The sequence below is a fragment of the Heliangelus exortis genome, chromosome 6 (genome assembly GCF_036169615.1).
Source record: "Heliangelus exortis chromosome 6, bHelExo1.hap1, whole genome shotgun sequence".
Taxonomy (NCBI): Eukaryota; Metazoa; Chordata; class Aves; order Apodiformes; family Trochilidae; genus Heliangelus; species Heliangelus exortis.
The window spans coordinates 30557242-30576404 of NC_092427.1; the positions used below are offsets into that span (position 1 = coordinate 30557242).

Genomic DNA, 19163 nt, shown 5'->3' on the forward strand with positions numbered 1-19163 from the left:
GCTACAGCAAACAGTAGATTTTTGCGTAAGTTTTTCAAGATGAAACTTCTTGAATCTTAAATATAAAACTGTGGTGTGGAAACCGGGGTCACATTTACAATAATATTTAGGCTTTTATTTTGTAATTTTTAATTTTTGCTGTAGTTGGAGAATGCACAATTGCACTGTAGGATTGCTAACAGAAAGGTGAATATTTTAGCTGACAGATAAGGAATAGTTAGAGCTTCTGGCCTCTGACAAAGTTGAAAAATATTTTAATGCTTGGATTAAGTATATGAAGTAGTTATTTAGGTTTCACTGATTATCCTGAATTGTATGGCAGGTGCCATAGTTGTGAAGAAGTGAACTTCAAGAGCAACCAAAGCATGATTTGTGTCTGTCTGTCCTACAAAGTAAACCCCTAAAAACCTCATGATAAACTGACAGAGTTTTGACGGTGCTAAATGTGGGGACTGTTAGAAACACCTGGAATGATTTTACTGACTACATTCTTGAAAGAGTGAAGGAATAGCAACAAAGGCAATTTCCTGATTTTGATGATTAAAGAAAGCATATTTTTGTGGATTTTTTGTATCCTTGAGGACTGTAGAGTGGACTCTCTCAGCAGAAGTTTCAGCTTGCCTTCAGTTTGTGAACATTTACTGTAGACATCCTTGAGAAGCCATAATTACCTGTATATTGCTATAATCTGAAAAAAATACCTTACAGCTTCCAAAGAAACCTGGCTTTGGAACATACGAACTAAGTCGAAAATCTGTGTCATAATTTGTATTAGCAAGATCTCAGTTACTGACAGAAGGAGTTGTAGGCAAACTGGACATATGGACAGTTTAGCTCGGCTCTCTGGATTTTAAAATTATGGTTTGGTGTGATAGGCTCCTTATCAAAATACATGAAGCATGTACTCTTACTACAGATGGAGATAACAGATCACCACCACCACGAGGAGGGGGCTGAGATATGTATGAACCTTCCTTGTGAAAGATGTGTAGATAGCTGCTGCCTCACAGACTGAAGTTTCCCTACTTGGTCAAGATTATTTTCCTACTTGAAAAGGTAGTAGCTTACATATGTAAAGCCATTAAAGAAAATACACACTTGGAGATTCAGAAAATACCGGACTGGCCACGTTGATGCATTTTGGAGCAATAAACTCTGGAAGCTTCACTGACATTCCCTGAGAGATCTGTTTTTGTTGAATCAAATTACTGTTTCCAGTAACAGTGAAGTCTTGAAAGTCTGATACCATTCTAAAAGGGCTTATACGTTTCACAGATCCTCTTGACTTCCCGATTTCTGTGTACATTCTTCCACTGCTCAATATTGGGGTTCTAGCCCTTGAAAAGTCAAAATTAAGTGAGGAAACTATTCTAACCATCATCGTAAATATTCATCCAACTCTGACATCAATTTAACACCCTAACAAGGCCATGAACATATATAGGCAAACTGAGGACAGAATCTGTAAATCCAGGACACCACTACTTCCTGATATTTAGGGAAGTCTTGGGGAGCTGCATTCATATGAATGGGAAGCACCTTCTGTCAAATTATTATAGCCAATAAAAAAACCTGACATTCCTTGGTTATACAACTCAATTTTGGAAAATGGAAAACAGCCTTTTAGTTTCAGGAATTCTAGCCTGTGAAAACCTAAGGCAGCTAGTATGTGTGTTTCAACTTAATCACTGAAAACTTGAAACTTATCACAAATCTGTTAAGCACAGAGAACAGCATGAGGACCTTCCATAAAACATGTGGACAAAAATGTTGTCAAACTATTTATATGTATATTAAGAGTGTGGTTTTGGCAGGTTTCATCATCATTATTACATATTTAAGTGTTTTCAGGAATAGAGGACACCTACTCCAGGAAAGTTAAAACAACCACTGAAAGTATCAGCAGTTGAAATCATAGTATTGCCACAAATCTTAAGTAGTTTGTACAGTATTTGTTGTCCTCTGAATAAAAGCTAAAATAAATACCTTCTGTTCTAGTTCATTCTTCCTGTAGTTGATGGTGATGGAATAGTAATGTCTGTTTAGTCCATGAATTAGTGCCTGTAAAAACCCAGAGAAAAGTTTGCATAAAAATCACCCACCACTGAAATGAAGAAATATTAGAAGGGAGAAGTTAATTTAAATATAGCTATCCTCAATCATCACTTAAATAAAAGAAAAATCACAAAGAAACAAATACAGAGACTCTAACTAGGTATAAAGTAAATACAGCATTACTTTTTCTCTTTCAGCATTTGTTACCTTCCTGTTACACTTTATTTCTAAACTACAGGTTTTTTCACAGTAACAACTCTCCTGGGGAAATTGGTAACTGCACACATTTGACCAATACATATCTACAAACCTATTTCTCTCAAATCCCTCCTCTCTCCTCACTTCTATTAAAATATGAGACTGTGTTACAAACAAAATAATTTTGGCTATTTTTTCTTTTTTTAACTTTAAATGAAGAAAGATTTTCTCATCATAATTATACCCCTTGCAAATTTGTCCTTAAATCTGTACATCACAGTCCGATTGACTGAAATTAGGTTAAGTGACACCTACATGCATGTATTTTCTATTTTGCTCATGTGGCATTACATAATTTTTCTTTGACTTTCACGATTAGAATAAGTTGGATTAATATCCAGGGGTATGTGGGGTTAGGAAAATTCTACAATAAATCCTCATCACAACTAAAACTTGAACTTGAAAAAGTTTCAAATAAAATTTTACATATGAAGTATACATTTAGAAATGAAATATGATTAAACATACATGAAATAAGCAGAATTAATGTCAAATGTTTATGTTTCATTCATTCCACCTATTTATGTTTAAATATATTCTTTAGAACTCTACAGAAATAATGTGCATTTGTATCTTACAGAACTTTAGCATTCAGTTCTTCAGCATTCCAAAATTACCTGTATGAATGCTGAAAATTTTCTCACACATACATTTAAAAGAGATTTCTTCTGCAAGCACATACACAAAGATACACAACCACTGGAATGGTTACATTTACAAGAACAAGCAATTACATATAATCATTACTTCTGCCACTTATCAGTCAAATAGTAAAATACAGATTCTTATGGTTGAAGCCCTTAGCAATAAGTGGTCTTCACTGCTATTTTCGCTGCATACAATCGCTCCACTACAAACCTGAACAGTGATTATAGTTTAGTCACTGCAACAGATTAGATCAAAATCCATAAAATAATGTAAAGCAAAGATTGCTCTTCATGTGTTTTGTTTCAAATGGAAACTCATTCCAACAACCCTTACAAATTATATGCACAAAGTGCAAGTAAAAAAAGCTGTTGATAAGGGAACACAAGAAAATACACCATAAAAGGAGTCAAGTCACATACTCTTCCTATTCCTGAGATTAAGGGATGTGTTAAAATCCCAGGTTCTAGACCAGCTGAAATCAACTGGGTCAAAATTTTATTCATTCTTAGAATAAAAGCAAAACAACACTGAAAGACCCCTTGCAGTTTTAGGAACAGAATATAATTTTAAACTATGATTTTTAGCTTAATAGTGACATCTGCAACGGCTGACTGCCAGCCTGCAAAACACCAAAACAAACAAAAAATACCCACTCGAACAGCAGAAACCCAAAACTCCCATGGCTAAAATATGTCGTGCTGTAGTGACAGTGATCTTAAAATAATCAAATTGAACAATACTATAGGGGTTTACATGGGAGGTCACTACACATGGTCCTGAAAAGACCTGAAATATGCAAGCGTAGGCTTGCCTGTACCCAATCAAGAGTATTTGCTGCTTATTTCATAAGCATTTTAGTATTCACTTTTCACAAATTCAAAAAGTTAAACACTACAACCCTTCTGAAGCAGACTCTCTTTAATTGTCTGACTTTTTTTTTTGTTAGTATTTTTATAAATACTAAGGGGTTTCAATGAATTAGTAATAAAACCAACTAATGTTTTGAAAGACAGAGGTATGGTGATACAGTAACGCCCAAAGGATGGCTCTCTTACAGCAGAACTTCAGCCTTTTTTTCAGTTCTACTGTGACTAGTGTATGGTCTTTTTCTTGGAGGTTTACCTAGCAAATATTACTTTTAATGTTCAAGTAACAGACCAAAAGAGCACAGGCTTCATGGTTGCAAGTACAGGTGACTTTCAGAATGCATAGTAAGGGAAGAAACTTTTCAGGTGAGAAAATAGAAAAACACATTGAGGCAGAAGAATGACAGATAAAAGCATTAATCACTCCAGAGGATACTTGTTTCAGGACAGAAGCTGTTTCTCAAAATAAAGTTTGCTTCATTGAAGACCAACATTCTTGTTTTGTTAGTGAAAGTCAACTGCAGAAATCAAACTTTGAATAATTTTCACAAATGCTTGCAAAGAAACAAGACAACACACTGGAAAACATCACAGCTGAAGCAAATCAAACATTTCAATTGAATATACCACTCCACCATTTTTTTCATCAAGTTACCACATTACACAAAAATCAGGTATTATTTAATGCATGCAAGCTGAGATGTTAATAAGCAGCAGTTTTTAAATTACAGTACTGAAAACAGTACCTATCTTGCATCACAAAGTATGACATCAATTGTCACTTTTAAAAGTTTTCATTTCCATAAATCTGTACCTTAGCCTTTGCAGTACATGCTTATATATGCAGTCCCACTTAGGAAGCTAATTTAGGGCTAAATTTTAAACCCTTCAAATATATTGAATTGAATTGATGAATCACAAAATATAAATGCCTGCATACAGAAAAATTCTATAGAAAACAATAAACAATTTGTAGCTAATTTCTTTTAGGTAAGTTCCCCCCAAATTGCTGAATAAATCTTTTAATTTACAGGACCATCAACACTGGATTTACCTGGATAGATGGCTTGTTTAAGTGACCCAGATTTGAAGTTGTTTGTCTTGGTTCATGTCCCAAGACCATCATATTAGCATTGATCAATCTGAAGGCATCAATAACAACCTGTAAAAACAAGATGTCAAGTCAATTCTTTTTAGAAAATGCAACTAATAGTGCCAAGCAACAGTGGACAAGGCACAATCAACTCTCATCTGTTTTTGGCCTTTATCCAGAAAATCATTTAATTATAATATTAATAAAAAAGAGCCTCCTGCTGGCTATGCTATCAGCACACTACACTACCTTGTATTGTAAGGTGACACCAATTATTATCTTTTCCATGGAGCTGTAATTTTATATACATGATATCATTATATAATATTGAATTTTTATGTACACTTACTCTAAGCTTCAAAAGCATGCATATGTTTGTCACCTAAATCTTACCCAATCAAAATGAATGACAGAGAGAGACTAAAACTGAAAGTGAGCACAAGCTAAGGGACTGAATCTAAAACCCAGTCCTGTCACATCAATTATACTACCACAATACTTGAAATGACAACAAAATTATAGCCAGCAAGGAACTTGCCCCACGTATTCCCTTCTAGTCAGATGCTTTTTGCTTCTTGTGACTACAAAAGGGTTTATAAAGCATCTGATGGATTAAAAAGTCCTTGTCAGTGTCATACTCAGGAGTAAAAAAAAAAGTAAAAGAAAACCAAGGTCATTTATGATTTAAAGGTACACAGTAAATAGTATTCAGTGCCATTTCATTGAAAATAAAGCTATTACAGATTTTTATTCTGTCCCATGCTGAATTTGTCTAAGAAAATCTTTGGAAACAGAGAAACAGCCCCATACAATACAACTCAGACCCCAAGCCAGTGACTACATGGCGTGAAAACAGAACTGAGAACATACTAACTGTACACTCAGATCCACTCTTATTGGGTATTTGCCATTACAGATTTGTAATTTCTTGTTCAGGCCCCAGTCTTTTAGGTAGAACAGTGAACACATAGCCTTGTATGTGCACAGAAACAGCACCAGGATTACTTTGTAGGCAACTTATCTGCATGTTTGAAAAGTTATTCTAGTTCCTTAGACCAAATAGTTTAAATCTCCTTTTAACATAATTTTTACAATCATTTTTATTTCCTTCCTCTGCATACTACAGGCTGGACAACAACAGATTATATAACTGGTTTAGTTTTTTGAGGTATTAGACCCAAACCAAACTTATATTGAACAAACTTGAAATGAATGGCTGTCACTGAAAGTGCAGAAAAAGCAAGAACGAGTTTCCCGCCTTGTAGCATTTTCCTCTTAATTTACACAAATATTAATAACTAAATACACATTCAATTTATTAGGAGCGTAACATAAATACTGAGGTCATCCATGTGGAAGTAAAATTAATTGGCAGGCGTTTATAAAAAAACAAAACAAAACAAGTGTAAACTAAAGAAGCCTAGTAACTTATCACCTGTTGTATTTACTTTTGAGAGACAGCTACTTCAGTTATGTTTAGTGACTCAGGGCCACTAAGGGCTATTGCTTGGACTCTCAGCTGACAGGCCAGATCCATCTCTGTATGTCATATCTTAAAACTGCATGCAGAAAATGTAAAAAAAAAAAAAAAAAAAAAAAATCTTCTTTATTAAAAATGTTAGGTTGTGACCCACTTAAAGTGAGTTAACACTGACAACTTTTTTTCTGAGCAGTAATTAAACCAAAACAAAATTCAGACTTCATATGCAGCAGAAACATGCCATTCTGATACTCTGTGCTACAAAAAAGGAATTACATTTAACAAACCTTAATTGTCAAAAAGATCTGAAAGTGTTTCTCTGTATCTACACATCCTTTATTGTAGCACACAAAATAATTGTAGTTTTTCCTTTTTTGTCACTATCAGACTTTTCTATACCTCAACGATTATGACAAGCTTCTGTGAATATTTTTCTGTGTTCCATTTTAAGCAGATGCTCTAATTTATGAACACCTGGAAATGCTAAATTTTAACAAACAAGCAATATAGCTTAAAAAGTCAAGCAAAGCAAAAAAATTACCCCTTACAGGTTCTCTAGAGACCAGCTACACAAAGGAACAAAATCAGGAAAAAAAAAACCCAAAACCAAAACCCAAGCAAGTAAAAATCTGCCCTGAGGAGCAAGAAACATGCAGTATACTATAGTCATGGGGAGCTGCTCTGTAACTAATGACCATGCTTCTAGATTTGAGTTAACTGAGAACTTCACTGGACAATGCTGAGCTTATCCAAGAATGAATGGCATTTTCCAGTATGGATTTGTTTTGGGACTTGAGTTATGTAAAATAAACGTAAAACCAAAAAATACTGATTAAACTTGGCTTTGATAATCAATTCAACATTTCAGTTCACGTTCTCCAGGTTATGTTTGGAAAAATTTCACATTAAATTACATGAGAACTAGCAGCTAAAATATTTGTGAGTGATACTGAATATTACTCTAGCATTTCTTCACCAGAAGTAATTTTTGTTACATTTCATGTACTACTTGCATGGGAAAGAACTGCCCACTCTACCTATCCTCCTGAAGGAATGAAATGCAAGTATTTCCAAATAGGAAAAATCTAACAGAACATGATACAAAATATTAAAATCCCAAATATTAAGCCTTAAAAAGGGAAAAGTGTAATTTCTACAACCTCAGACGAGTATCTGTATGAATGTTTTTCTCATCTCAGTTGCACTGCGACGACCAATGGTAACTAAACACTTTAACTACACTAAGATTAAAGGAATTTGCTGCTATCACTATAGCAACCATCTTAAAGAAACTAACATGCTCAACAACCCGAAGGCTAAATTTAGACCTAATACGCAATAAACATATAAATACAACAATAAATCCTATATACTCATTTCCATGAAATGTAATGGCTTTTTTCACAGTGAGCACAGATCAGTCACTCTTTTGGAGGATTATGTGAAAATAAATAGACTCATTAATGTCCAGTGTACTAATGAGCAATAGGTGAAGTAGGTGTTAATTATGCCACAGTAAGATTCAAGTAAAAAGCCCTGGTGAGAACTTGGAGGTGTGTACAAGATGAAGCCTCCACTCCACATTTGTGTATTTTGAAGTACAGCATGATGCAATCAGATGACAGCAAGATCACCCCGTATTCAACAATGTAAACTTTATACACAGTATTTTGAACAAAGAACCTCAACAGATTAATTAAGAGCAGCACAAAACCCCCTCAATTACTTATATTTTTGTTGTAAGAAGTCAGAATTTCTCATCCAAAAATGTTAAGCTTTCATTGTACTAACACAACAACCTAATGTGCACTGATTTAGAAAAACCTACAGCTTCCAAGCCTCATTCTAAATTCCCCTTCTGTAAAGACATAAAAAGTTAAACAAAAGTCTGTCATTGGGATATCTGCAAGAAATAGAAAGGTGGATTTTTAAAAAAAATGCAATTCCATAGTGTAACTCTTTCACCACTCTGACCATTTAAATTTTTCATAGTACAAGTGCCTTCAGACTTTTCAGAGGTCACTTCAACAGCAGACAGCTTATAACAAAACCATTAGCAGTTTGGCTAGCTTAAGGAAACCTCTTACTTTCCTTTTTTGTTTATTATCACTGCATGAATCTGCAGCATATGAGAGTTTATAATTTTTCAGGCTTGTTAAATTCATGTTAAAGGTCTGTTTTCTTGTTGAATAAATTTTGTTCATATAATGCTGCCTATTTCAAATACTGAGTCTTTAATAGCACCTTTGGTCTATGCGCAACTCACAGATCAAAACAGAGGACTAAAATAGGGGTTGATGATGCTATTTACATGTGTGATTCCTGCTGTCTTCTTGTTAGTAGCTTTAATATAATAGAAGACCTTGTCTGTTTTGTAATTAACACATCTTTACTGGAGAGATATTTGGAAGTGATTGCTGTGAATATACTGGTTAGTAAAATAAACACAATCACACACCACTTTCTGTTATCAGACAAATTTGTGAATTGTACACATTATACTCCAGATCAACAAACTGTGATATAACAGCCAAGTAGAAGACACATTTATATAACCCTTTATTTTTCTGAAAATATGTATTCAATCTGACCTTGCAAATATAATTAGCTTGTGGGATGTGTGGATTTCAGTACCATGGATGCTTTACTAATTGCAGCTCTTGGAAATAGATACTAAATATTTGGAAGCTGCCAATACAAAATAAAAACTGCATCTTTTTGTACATCTGTCTTAGCTTAAAAAAGCGTAATAATATAAAAAACAATAACTATACAGCATTTTTAAAGCATTTTCTCCAGGGTCAACAACCCACAGTAGAGCCTGCCTGTATTTTTAGAAACAAAATGTATAATTATCTTCAGTGTACTTAAGACATTTGAGGATAGTTGTAATTAATCTTCATCATAGTTACTCACAATCTAAGACAAGTGCTGGACTCCTCAGTTGCAAATTAGATAAAAATCTGGTATTTTATATTCTGCATACAGTTTTTAAATAATAGCTTGATTAAAATTTAGGATGCTCAGTTGTCAGACTTATTTTAGCTTCTTCTGAGAAGCCATATATACATTACCATTTTCTTTCTAAAATAGTCTTCACATTTCTGTGGGGTATTATTAAAAAAATAAGAATTTCAAGAGTACACTTGATCCTATTAAATCCCTCCAATATCAAATCTACAAAAAATAACTAAAATAACTAAAAGAATAACAAAAAATAACTAAAAGAATCAGTCCTATTTTGCAAGACTCATTATATTTCAACAATAATGTTCTGCTAGAAGCCAGCCTTTTTTGTTTACATTAATTTCTAACATCAGTATTTTTTTCCAGTGAAGAATCTATGACATATGGTGACTATCTTTTAAAATGCATTGTGTCCTTGGAATTCCAATAGCAATGTATTGTTTAAGTCATATGTTTATGAACAAGCATACCAGTGCTTAAAAGCAGCTCTGTGAAGGATAAAATGTGGTTGTACCAGGTGTGGAAAAAGAAGTAATGTCCCATCTAAAACATCTTTTATCACCTGCAACTGACCTGTTATCAACTGCTTAGTTTGTTACTATATTCTTTAAAAATGAAATGGAATGTGTGACCTGAGAAGTACAGTTTGGGTTTATGACCATTTCGTTATTTATGCTGCCATGCACTGTTAGACAACTACAAGTGAAGAACATCTTCTGTCCCCTGTAAGCCCACAACATAAAAAATTCAAAGAAATCTTACTTTTTATGCCATTTCCAATGAAAAGCACGAAGAACTAAAACTGACTCATGCCAAATGCATATCACTGAATTGCTGTGATTCTGAGTTTGAAGTTTGCAACGTGGAAATTATTTATAAAATGTCATTTTTAGCTCTGGAAAATATATTCCTAAGAGTATGTGCATTTTCCTTCTCTGCCCTTAGAGAATTGCTTACTTGTGGTCAAATCTGCAGTACAACTTGAATATCCATACTGTGAGGGGAGAGAACTACAGTATAATACATTTATCTTGACAAGTGAGGGCATGCATCCATAACTCCCAAGTAGCAAAGCCATAAGTTTTAAAGCTATATGCCCTAATGAAGATAAATGGACTATTCTACATCCACCACAGCAAAAGAAATTAAACATTTAGTAGTTTTCAACAAAAGTCTTCTTGGAACTTTTTTGTTTTAAGGAAGGGCATGAACTGAAGTAACCTATGTAAATAGTAGGCAAATATACAGCACCTAATGAAATAACAAGTTTCAAGGATGTTGTATACCAATATTTAGAGCACCAGCATTAACAGTTTTGGTGTTTCATTAAAAAAATTAGGAAGTAAATTATGCAAAATATATTACTTTGAATATGTGCAACTACTATAAAAATGCTGGATTTAAAAAAAACAGTAGCAGAACAGTGGTATTAGAAAAATACATCCTGAACTGAAAAAACGTGAGTGGCCTATACTGTCACGCAGATGCAACTCAGCTACAAATGTGACTCTTCAACAAAAAAACCCATCAGCCTTAATTAATCAAATTCTGAACAATCCTATCTCCTTCCTTGTTTTTCAAGTCAGGCTCCTATCAAAAAACTTCCACGGATCAAATTAGGATGTGTCCATCTCTGATATGCATCAAATTACTGCATCAAATGCTCTGTTCTACATCAAATATTCTGGTTAAGAAATATCCCAGTGCTGTAAGAGTATCTAAATGTACTATACATTGTACAAAAGTACAGAAATGTACCCCTGAAATTTCAACCAAAATTATCCATTGTAAAGGTAATCTTTTAGAATTTTTTCCCTTTACAATAGAAAACTGTTAGCAACTTCAGTTTTAATAATGAAAGCTGTCCAAAGTATAAAGGATTCTGACATAAAAATGCAAGTATGTTTCAAAATGTATTTTATTTTAAAATATCATCTGCATAACAATTCACAAAAAACCTGATATGTCCCCAAAGCAGTGGTGACAATAGAGTTGATTTACTGGTTTGTTTAGTTGTTTTTAATTAATACTTTCAAGATGGATCCTAATGACTGTTGAATTCTCTTCTGTCTTAGGAAGATCTATTCAGGTAAAGGTTATGAACACAAATGCATGAAGTGAGGAAGGGGAGTTGGGTATATAAAGTAAACCTTGTTAGGTAGTTCCCATCTACTTAAAGCTTTTGCAAACTTAATTCTTAATGGGCTGTTCTAAATTTCAAATTTCAGACTTTATACTAGCTTCTCCACACATCTCAATTCTTTTTTTTTCTGCCTTCTTAAAAACAGTCAGTATCTCCTACAATCCCACGGAATTCTTCAAGGGAAAAAGGTTCGAAAGGAAAATAAAGAAGAGTAGAGGTCTGAAAACATGGAATCTTTCAGCAAACTACTGTAAAACATGCCCATCTGAAGAAAACTCTTGAAGCTAGATGGTAATTTCAGTGTTCAGAAAAGCATAGTTAAATCTGTGACTGCTTTTGGTTTCACTCTTCTAGAATATTAAGCAATCACCGAATTACAAAACCGTTCATATGTATATATTTGTCTTGATAAGTTGGGAGGATTTGCAACACAAAAACTTTCTCAGAAAAGGAGTTCTGCTGCCTTTCCCCACATATGTCGACAAGCTGAGACAGTATATAGAAAATTTCATCTAAACTGGAACAGGAAAGTAGCACATGAATGTAGCAGAAGAGATCAAAACTATTTGCAAATTGCTATTCTTATGGTGAGCACTCAACAAAATGACCATCTGTTACTCTTAAGAGGTAAAAACTAAAATCAGGTATTAACAAAACATTGCTCATATACACAGCTAAATACACACAGGTTGTCACCTAGATTTAGAAGTACCAATGGACAAAAAAGAGGAAAGGGAGGGTTTTATGGAAGAGGTCACCAGAATAAGTCATCCAGCAAATGAAAACCAAAGCTCTTTTCAACCATGTTATCTACTGGTTTCATGGTGACATTTAATCCTATGCCTACATCAAATTTGTCTACTTTGAAAATCTGACAAATTTCCACTAACACAATAAGAAAAACATGCTGGAAAACTACTAAATTTCAAAGTATAGTGTTTGAGCCACCACACTTTTATGACAGGCATAGAATGCTTTATCATTCTAAACAAACTTCAAGATACTTTTTAAAGATATTATTTTTCTTTGTTAAGAGCTCAGTTGAACTTGGAGACATTCACCCAGCTCAAGATGACCTTGGCTTTGGACAGCCATGGCTTTGCTACAGACTTCCAGCAACATCTTTTTTTTTCTCTCTCTCTCTTCAACTAATAATTATTTTAGGACAAATAATATTGAAAAAAAAAGGCAGTGTAACTGTCCTTCTTTGGGACTTCTGGAAGCATAACAAGAATATTTTTTTTCACACTTTAAGAATAAGTAAAATAGAAATTATAAAGTTCATCACATTAGTTACTCCTTTAAGAATGAAATTTTAATGATCGCATAAATTGAACAAAAGAAAGCAATTTACGACTTCCACTGAAAAGAGACTGAACAAAATGGTTTTAGATTACAGCCCACATTCTGGATACTTGTTGAAGTACCAAACTGCTCAGTTCAGAAGAGGTTACTCAGACCACAGAACAAAGTTCTTCAATCATGTATATGGCAAGAGACAGCAGTACTAAACTGAAATGGGGTGTGATGGACTGTATACAAGGGAAAAAAAATAACCAAACAAAACGCAACTGTAACAACGATTTAAGTACTGGAATGGATATTTCCATGACTGTTGCATTTCAGGTGGACAGAAGTCTAAGCAAGCTGGTCTGCACTCAGTGCTGACACTGTGCTCTGCATAAAGCTGGACTAGATGATCTCCTGAGATCATTCACAACTGGAATTATTTTGGTTTCCCTGGCTACCCAAATGTAAGCTATTTTTCTTTTTTGTATCCTTGGAGTAAGATTAAGATAAGATAAAATATCCTAGCAAAACTGTCTTATGGAAGTGGCAGGATATGGCTTAAGCACAAGATTAAGATGCATAATGTGTTTGGTTTTATCTGTCAGGAGGTGATTAACAAGTAAAATTTATAAAAAGTTATTGTAATGACACATCTTTTCCTCAACAATTAAACAAAAATATTTTTGTCATAAAGCAACAGATACTCCTACAAATACATATGACAGTGCCTTGCTAGGAAAAATTACAGTATAGCTGACATGAAATTTTGCTGTATTTTTCTACATATCCTACTAAAGACCAGACACACCAACAAACTTCTCAGCTGTACAAAACAGACTTCTGACATTTTTGGATATTTTAATGATCCTTATGCCAGCAATTATTTATGAATACAAACCAATAAACTACTCCAGAAAATAAACCATTTTAAATGATCAGGATTTAATAATAGAGATTTAACAATTAAAACTGTTCCAAAAGCCCACTATTTTATACTTAATTTAACTTATATGAGTGCAACACAGTAAATCAATGCTTGTGGAGGTAAAGATATGATAGAGTGGGTTCAGCATAGTTATATTTTCCTTAGGAGGTGAGGAACAGCTGCTCAGTTTAGGTCCAAAAAAATTTATTTTTAACATTTGGCAAAGGTATATAGTTCTCTGTACAGACACTTCAAAATGTATGTTGGAAATAAATATGAAATGTCAATATTTAGCTTTATTCCAGATCTTTAATGAAATTACTGCTTCTGTGGAATATTCTAAATATGTATTACAGCTTCCATTACACAGACTGGAAAACTGGAGGTGGTATGAGAAAGGTTTATTAGTACGTACAAGATGAATAAACAGCTAGCCAGATTGCCCCACTGACCATATTTCAGCATTTTCTTTGACATAATCCATAGAAATAAATTTTAAAATAATTTTTAAAAAGCAAAAACAAAGCTTTTTCTCTCTGGGTTCTGGTAACACTGTTTTTCAGCTAAATTTCACTGATCTGTTTGTTGTGACTTTATTTTACAGATGGCTAGAATATTATTAGCTTGAAGATTACAATATATGATACATAGTAATGAAAAACATACTGTGTGTCCAAGAGCATGTATGTAGAAATAAGATCAGTACTTAAAATTACTTGTCCTTCATGTGTCCTACTATACTTATGTAATAACATCCAATTCCTGAAATTTTGATTAAAGCAATTGACATTTAGATCACAGATCCATGAGGGATTTGTTTTATATAAGGATTGTATGACTTATTTTTTTTGACTGTAGAATTACAAGAATTATATGTATTCTTATCTTTAAATTGCAATCATACACCTAGGGATGTCCTACTAGGTGTTTGGAATATGTGTAACCAGATAAGGACTGCTAACAAAGATCTTAACAAGTTTTTGCATTCTACCAGTGACAGGGCAAACTGCTTTTTAATGCTCTAGGGTAGTCAGGGTGGACCTGAAGCTCCTCATCAGAATTCATTTCAACTTCCTGACACATAAAAATAACCTCTGCCCTGGTTATTCTTCACTAACACAACCATGACTGCTTCACTGAGTACAAGCCATAGCAATTTATGTGGGCATGGACCTGCCCTGAGGCAGGTTTAAAATTAGCTGATGTGTTATTTTGGACTTTGTTTTAAAATATATCTAATCTCAGTCAAAACACACCATATTAAAATCTTCTATGCCACATGTTCACTATAAATTTTATGCCAGTTATACTAGTAAAAGGTATAATGAGTAATGATTTTGAACTCTCATAGCTACATAGACAAGCAATACTCCAAACACCAACAAAACTACCTCTGCAAGCAGTTCTTCTGCTGGCCCTGAGAAACAGCAGGTTCTTCCCTGAAATGGGCTTAGCTCAAGTTGTCTAACATATGAAGAGACACTGGATGACATACTAAGGCAATCATGCACGTGAAGCATTCAAACCTGAGATAAGAAATCCCCTGGAGCTCTGGTATATCTGTTCATAACTCAGTACATCTAAAATTAAAATACCTTTTAATATAAGCGATCTTGCCAACCAGGATCACATTCCATGGCCCAATCTCACTCTTAAAATCAAGAAATTAATTATGAGTGGTATTCATAATTTGGGGGATTCTTTCTATTTCTAAGCTTTTAAAGATGCACATGCTAGAAACATGACAGATGTAAACTTTTTTTTCAGTGTGAAACCTGAGAATGTCATTATTCTGCCTGTAGCAGCTAGACATGTATGAAAAACAAACAAGACTTCCAGTGATCTCAAGCACTGGCAGCAATGCCATAAAAGCAGCTGCAATTTCAAAATGTTTAGATGGACAATAATTCCAGAAATGCTTAGATGGACAAAAAATTATTCACATTCAAAACCAAATGTGCCAATGATTACTTCTTGAGAAGAAGAAAGACATCCAAAGATGTCATCTATGTTTAACAACAGTATCAAAAATGTTAAAATAAAAATAAAAATCAAAACCACTAAGTGAGCAAGTGTGGTATAACAGTAGCAAGACTTACTGGGAAGCTTTTCTCCTTAACAGATTTAATTGTTAGTAAGGTCTAAATTATATACTAATACAAGCCTGAAAACTGTATTTTAACAAAATAAAAATAATCTTATTTCAACATTTCCACTGCAAAGGAAGAATAAGAAAAAAAGGAAAAAGTTCTAGAAAAAATAGGTCAGGAATAACTAAATACTGTACTGCATCATTTTTCCCCCAGAAAAACTTAAATTTTCTTCTACTCTTTATGCAATTTAAAAGCAAGCAAAATCGATTCAGATGTCTAATAGCTTCTAAACAACCAGAAGCTGTTAATTTTTCAATTGCCTGTTATGTAAACAAATTTACTATAAAAAACAGAATTAAAAAAACAACTGAAAATCCAACTGTAGCTTCAGAATATTCTATTATGAAATTGATTAAAGGGAAATGAAGGGAATGAAATTAAGGGAATCCTTAGAGAAACTGCTTGGTAGCTTTAATATGATCTTACAGGAAATAGGATACTAAAACTTTACAAAAGATGAATGCTTATTTTTAAATATTTATATATTTACATTAATACTATCCATATAAACTACTATGCATTTCAATAATTGTTCTACAATACAATCAGAGTGCATGCTCAAACAAAACACCTCAGCAGTATTTTAAAGCAGTAAACCACCTAGCCAATTTCTCTATGTTCTGTAGTTTTTCTAATCCACTCTCCCTGTGGTTGAGCAAAATCGAATTGCCTCTCACATTTGCAGACAGCTCTGTGAAGGTGATAATAGAGCTGCTCCCTGCTGTCATGAGGCAGGAAATAGGAAAATGGCATATGGGGCTAGAAAGAAATAAAAAGAGAACTAAACAAGAACAAAAGAGATTTCAACAAAGGACAACTATAACCCAATATGCTTTGTAAGTTAATATCTTTTCATAATCATTTAACAGACTTAATAGTTTATCTGCTCACTGTTCAAAAACTTAAATGCTTGATATCAAGTCTTCTGTTAAGTTTTATTTCCAAAAAATTTGGAATAGAAATTATACTAAAAGCCATCACATACAAAGCCTATAAATCAGTGCCTTCTTAGTAACCACGTTAAGGGGATGTACTATTCCAGTATTTTAGCAACTGATCCTTGATTTTGTGGCTAAAATGTTACTACAATTTATGTATACATTTACATTAACATTATGTATACATTTACATTATAGTCTGAAACAATGTACACTTAGCTTATGAAAACATGTTGAGTGACTCCTGAATAGCAAAATATTAAGGAAGGATTATGATTGTTTATGTGTACTGACAGTATCACAGATTTCCAACATGTTTAAGAACTACTGATATAAGATGCAGAGTAAAATTTATCTTTTAATTTCAAATATGAAATTTAAAAATTATTAATGCAGAACGGGCCTCCAAAAATCAAGAACTTATACATATTTACAGCACTTCTATAGTGAATTCTTAAAAAGTACCTTAAAAGAAAAAAAAAAAACAAACTATACCTTTCCTTTTACACTCTGAATGGGATCCACAACCACAGCAACAGCTCTTTCAGATAAGGCTTCAAAACTCTGCTGAGTATTGATATCTACACCAGACAACCAACAGCCAAAGCCAGGGTGACTATGATACCAACCAACTACCATCTCAGGTCTGAAACATAGAGAACATTGAGATTCTTAAAAATAAAAACACATACCAAATGAAGAAATAGTAACGTATCAGGGCATAAATTAGGATGAGCTGTGAAAGAAATCTCACTAGAAATATATAAATTACTCTTCATAGTATGTTGAAAACATGGACATGAATAAAGTCTACAAAAGAGGGCTATCATTAAGGAATGCACATTAGCAGTGGCAGATCATGCTTTCAGTTTTTCACCCTGTTACCACACCTTTCCTGAACCAGTTTTTACCCTTTCACCACTTGAGTAAATATCTACTCTAACTCCTTGGCAGAGAGGGTTCAATTTTAACAGCAAAAAGTCCATTTCAGACATGGACAACAGGAACCAACGGTGGGAAAGGATTAAATATCAATTAAACCAGCAGTAGAACTAGGAACTCAGTCAAAAAGCAATTTGCAGTGTTCTGTTCAGCTGCTGAGCCCTTTTGCTAACATTAAAATTAAAGTTTTTCCCACAGTAAAAGAATTTGAGCAAGCAGACGACAACTGTTGAGAGGCAGGAGTGGAATAAAAATTTGTTTAAATGTTAGGATCTTTTACAGAATTATTTGCCCTTTCTTTTCATTAAAATTACCCATAAGTAAGCGATAACTTTGTTTTTAAAATCTTAATTAAAAGACATTAAAAAAAAAATCTTTTAAGCAGGTACATTTAGTAACTTCCTATATTGAAACTAAGCAGCATTCTAATCTTTCTGTAAAATAATCAAAGCTGTAGGTTTTACATGAGTGACACTCTCCTCACAACTGAAATGCATGAGGTGGACTGAATTACATGCTAAGCTATTCACTAGATCTATGGGCCAATTATTTTTTTTTTAACCATTACTAACAGTCTCTATAAGTCTCTAGTTTTGCAGAAAGCCACACATTCCTTCTAAACAACATGGGGGGAGTACTTGTTACTGTCAGCCCTCTTTAGGGGGTGACTTACCTTCCTGTCTGTTTCAGCATATCCAACATTTTTGCTTGAAATACAGGATCAACTGCCTCCACACTGACACCCTGATGTAGAAGACAGACAAAAAGTCAGAACAGTTGTACAAAAAGCAATACTATATTTCAACTTGTTACTTTCCACAAGCAGAAAATTAAACACCATTTATAAGTACCTCTCCAGAAGGGTACTATAGAATACTGAATACTTTAGAACTACTTGAACCAACTGCCTTAAAAATTAATACAATTTTCATAAATACATTTCAATGTGGTTTTTAAAAGGCGAAAAAGTAGATCTGTAATTGCTATGTAAGCGATCTCTCTACTATGAGTAAAGATGATTAAACAAGCATAGGAATTAATATTTTCCTCCTTTTTTTTCTGAAAATTCTGGCCTGTTATTTCTCACAACCTCAGCTCTACGGGTTTTATTCAAGAAAAATGTGCACGTGCTGGCTTGTTGCAGATTCTGCTTATACTACGTACATGCATAGAATAAACTCAGGACAAAATAATTTGAAAATTTCACTTATGTACAGCTCTGAATTACAAAGAGATCCATGCTTGTTTTAAAAACAGTGTCACTTTCATTCAAGTGACACATAAAAAATAAAATAAATTGCCATTATAGCCATTGGCTCATCGTATCTTTAAAGTAACTCTTTATAGCACAATTATTCTTACTCAGAATTAAAACTTTTTTTTCCTATTATAAAAATATCATTTA

The 19163-nt window shown here is 33.5% G+C and overlaps 1 protein-coding gene across 1 annotated transcript in view; it reads right to left on the reverse strand.

Annotated features, from left to right (window-relative positions):
* Positions 1-19163, reverse strand: part of PSMD14 (proteasome 26S subunit, non-ATPase 14) — a 49903-nt gene that overhangs the window by 4133 nt on the left and 26607 nt on the right. Inside the window, exons 6-9 of the mRNA XM_071747546.1 lie at positions 18432-18502; positions 17312-17462; positions 4882-4989; positions 1987-2061 (exon numbers count right to left, since the gene is read on the reverse strand). Of these exons, the coding sequence (XP_071603647.1) occupies positions 1987-2061; positions 4882-4989; positions 17312-17462; positions 18432-18502 (405 nt within the window). The remainder of the gene's footprint in view (positions 1-1986; positions 2062-4881; positions 4990-17311; positions 17463-18431; positions 18503-19163) is intronic.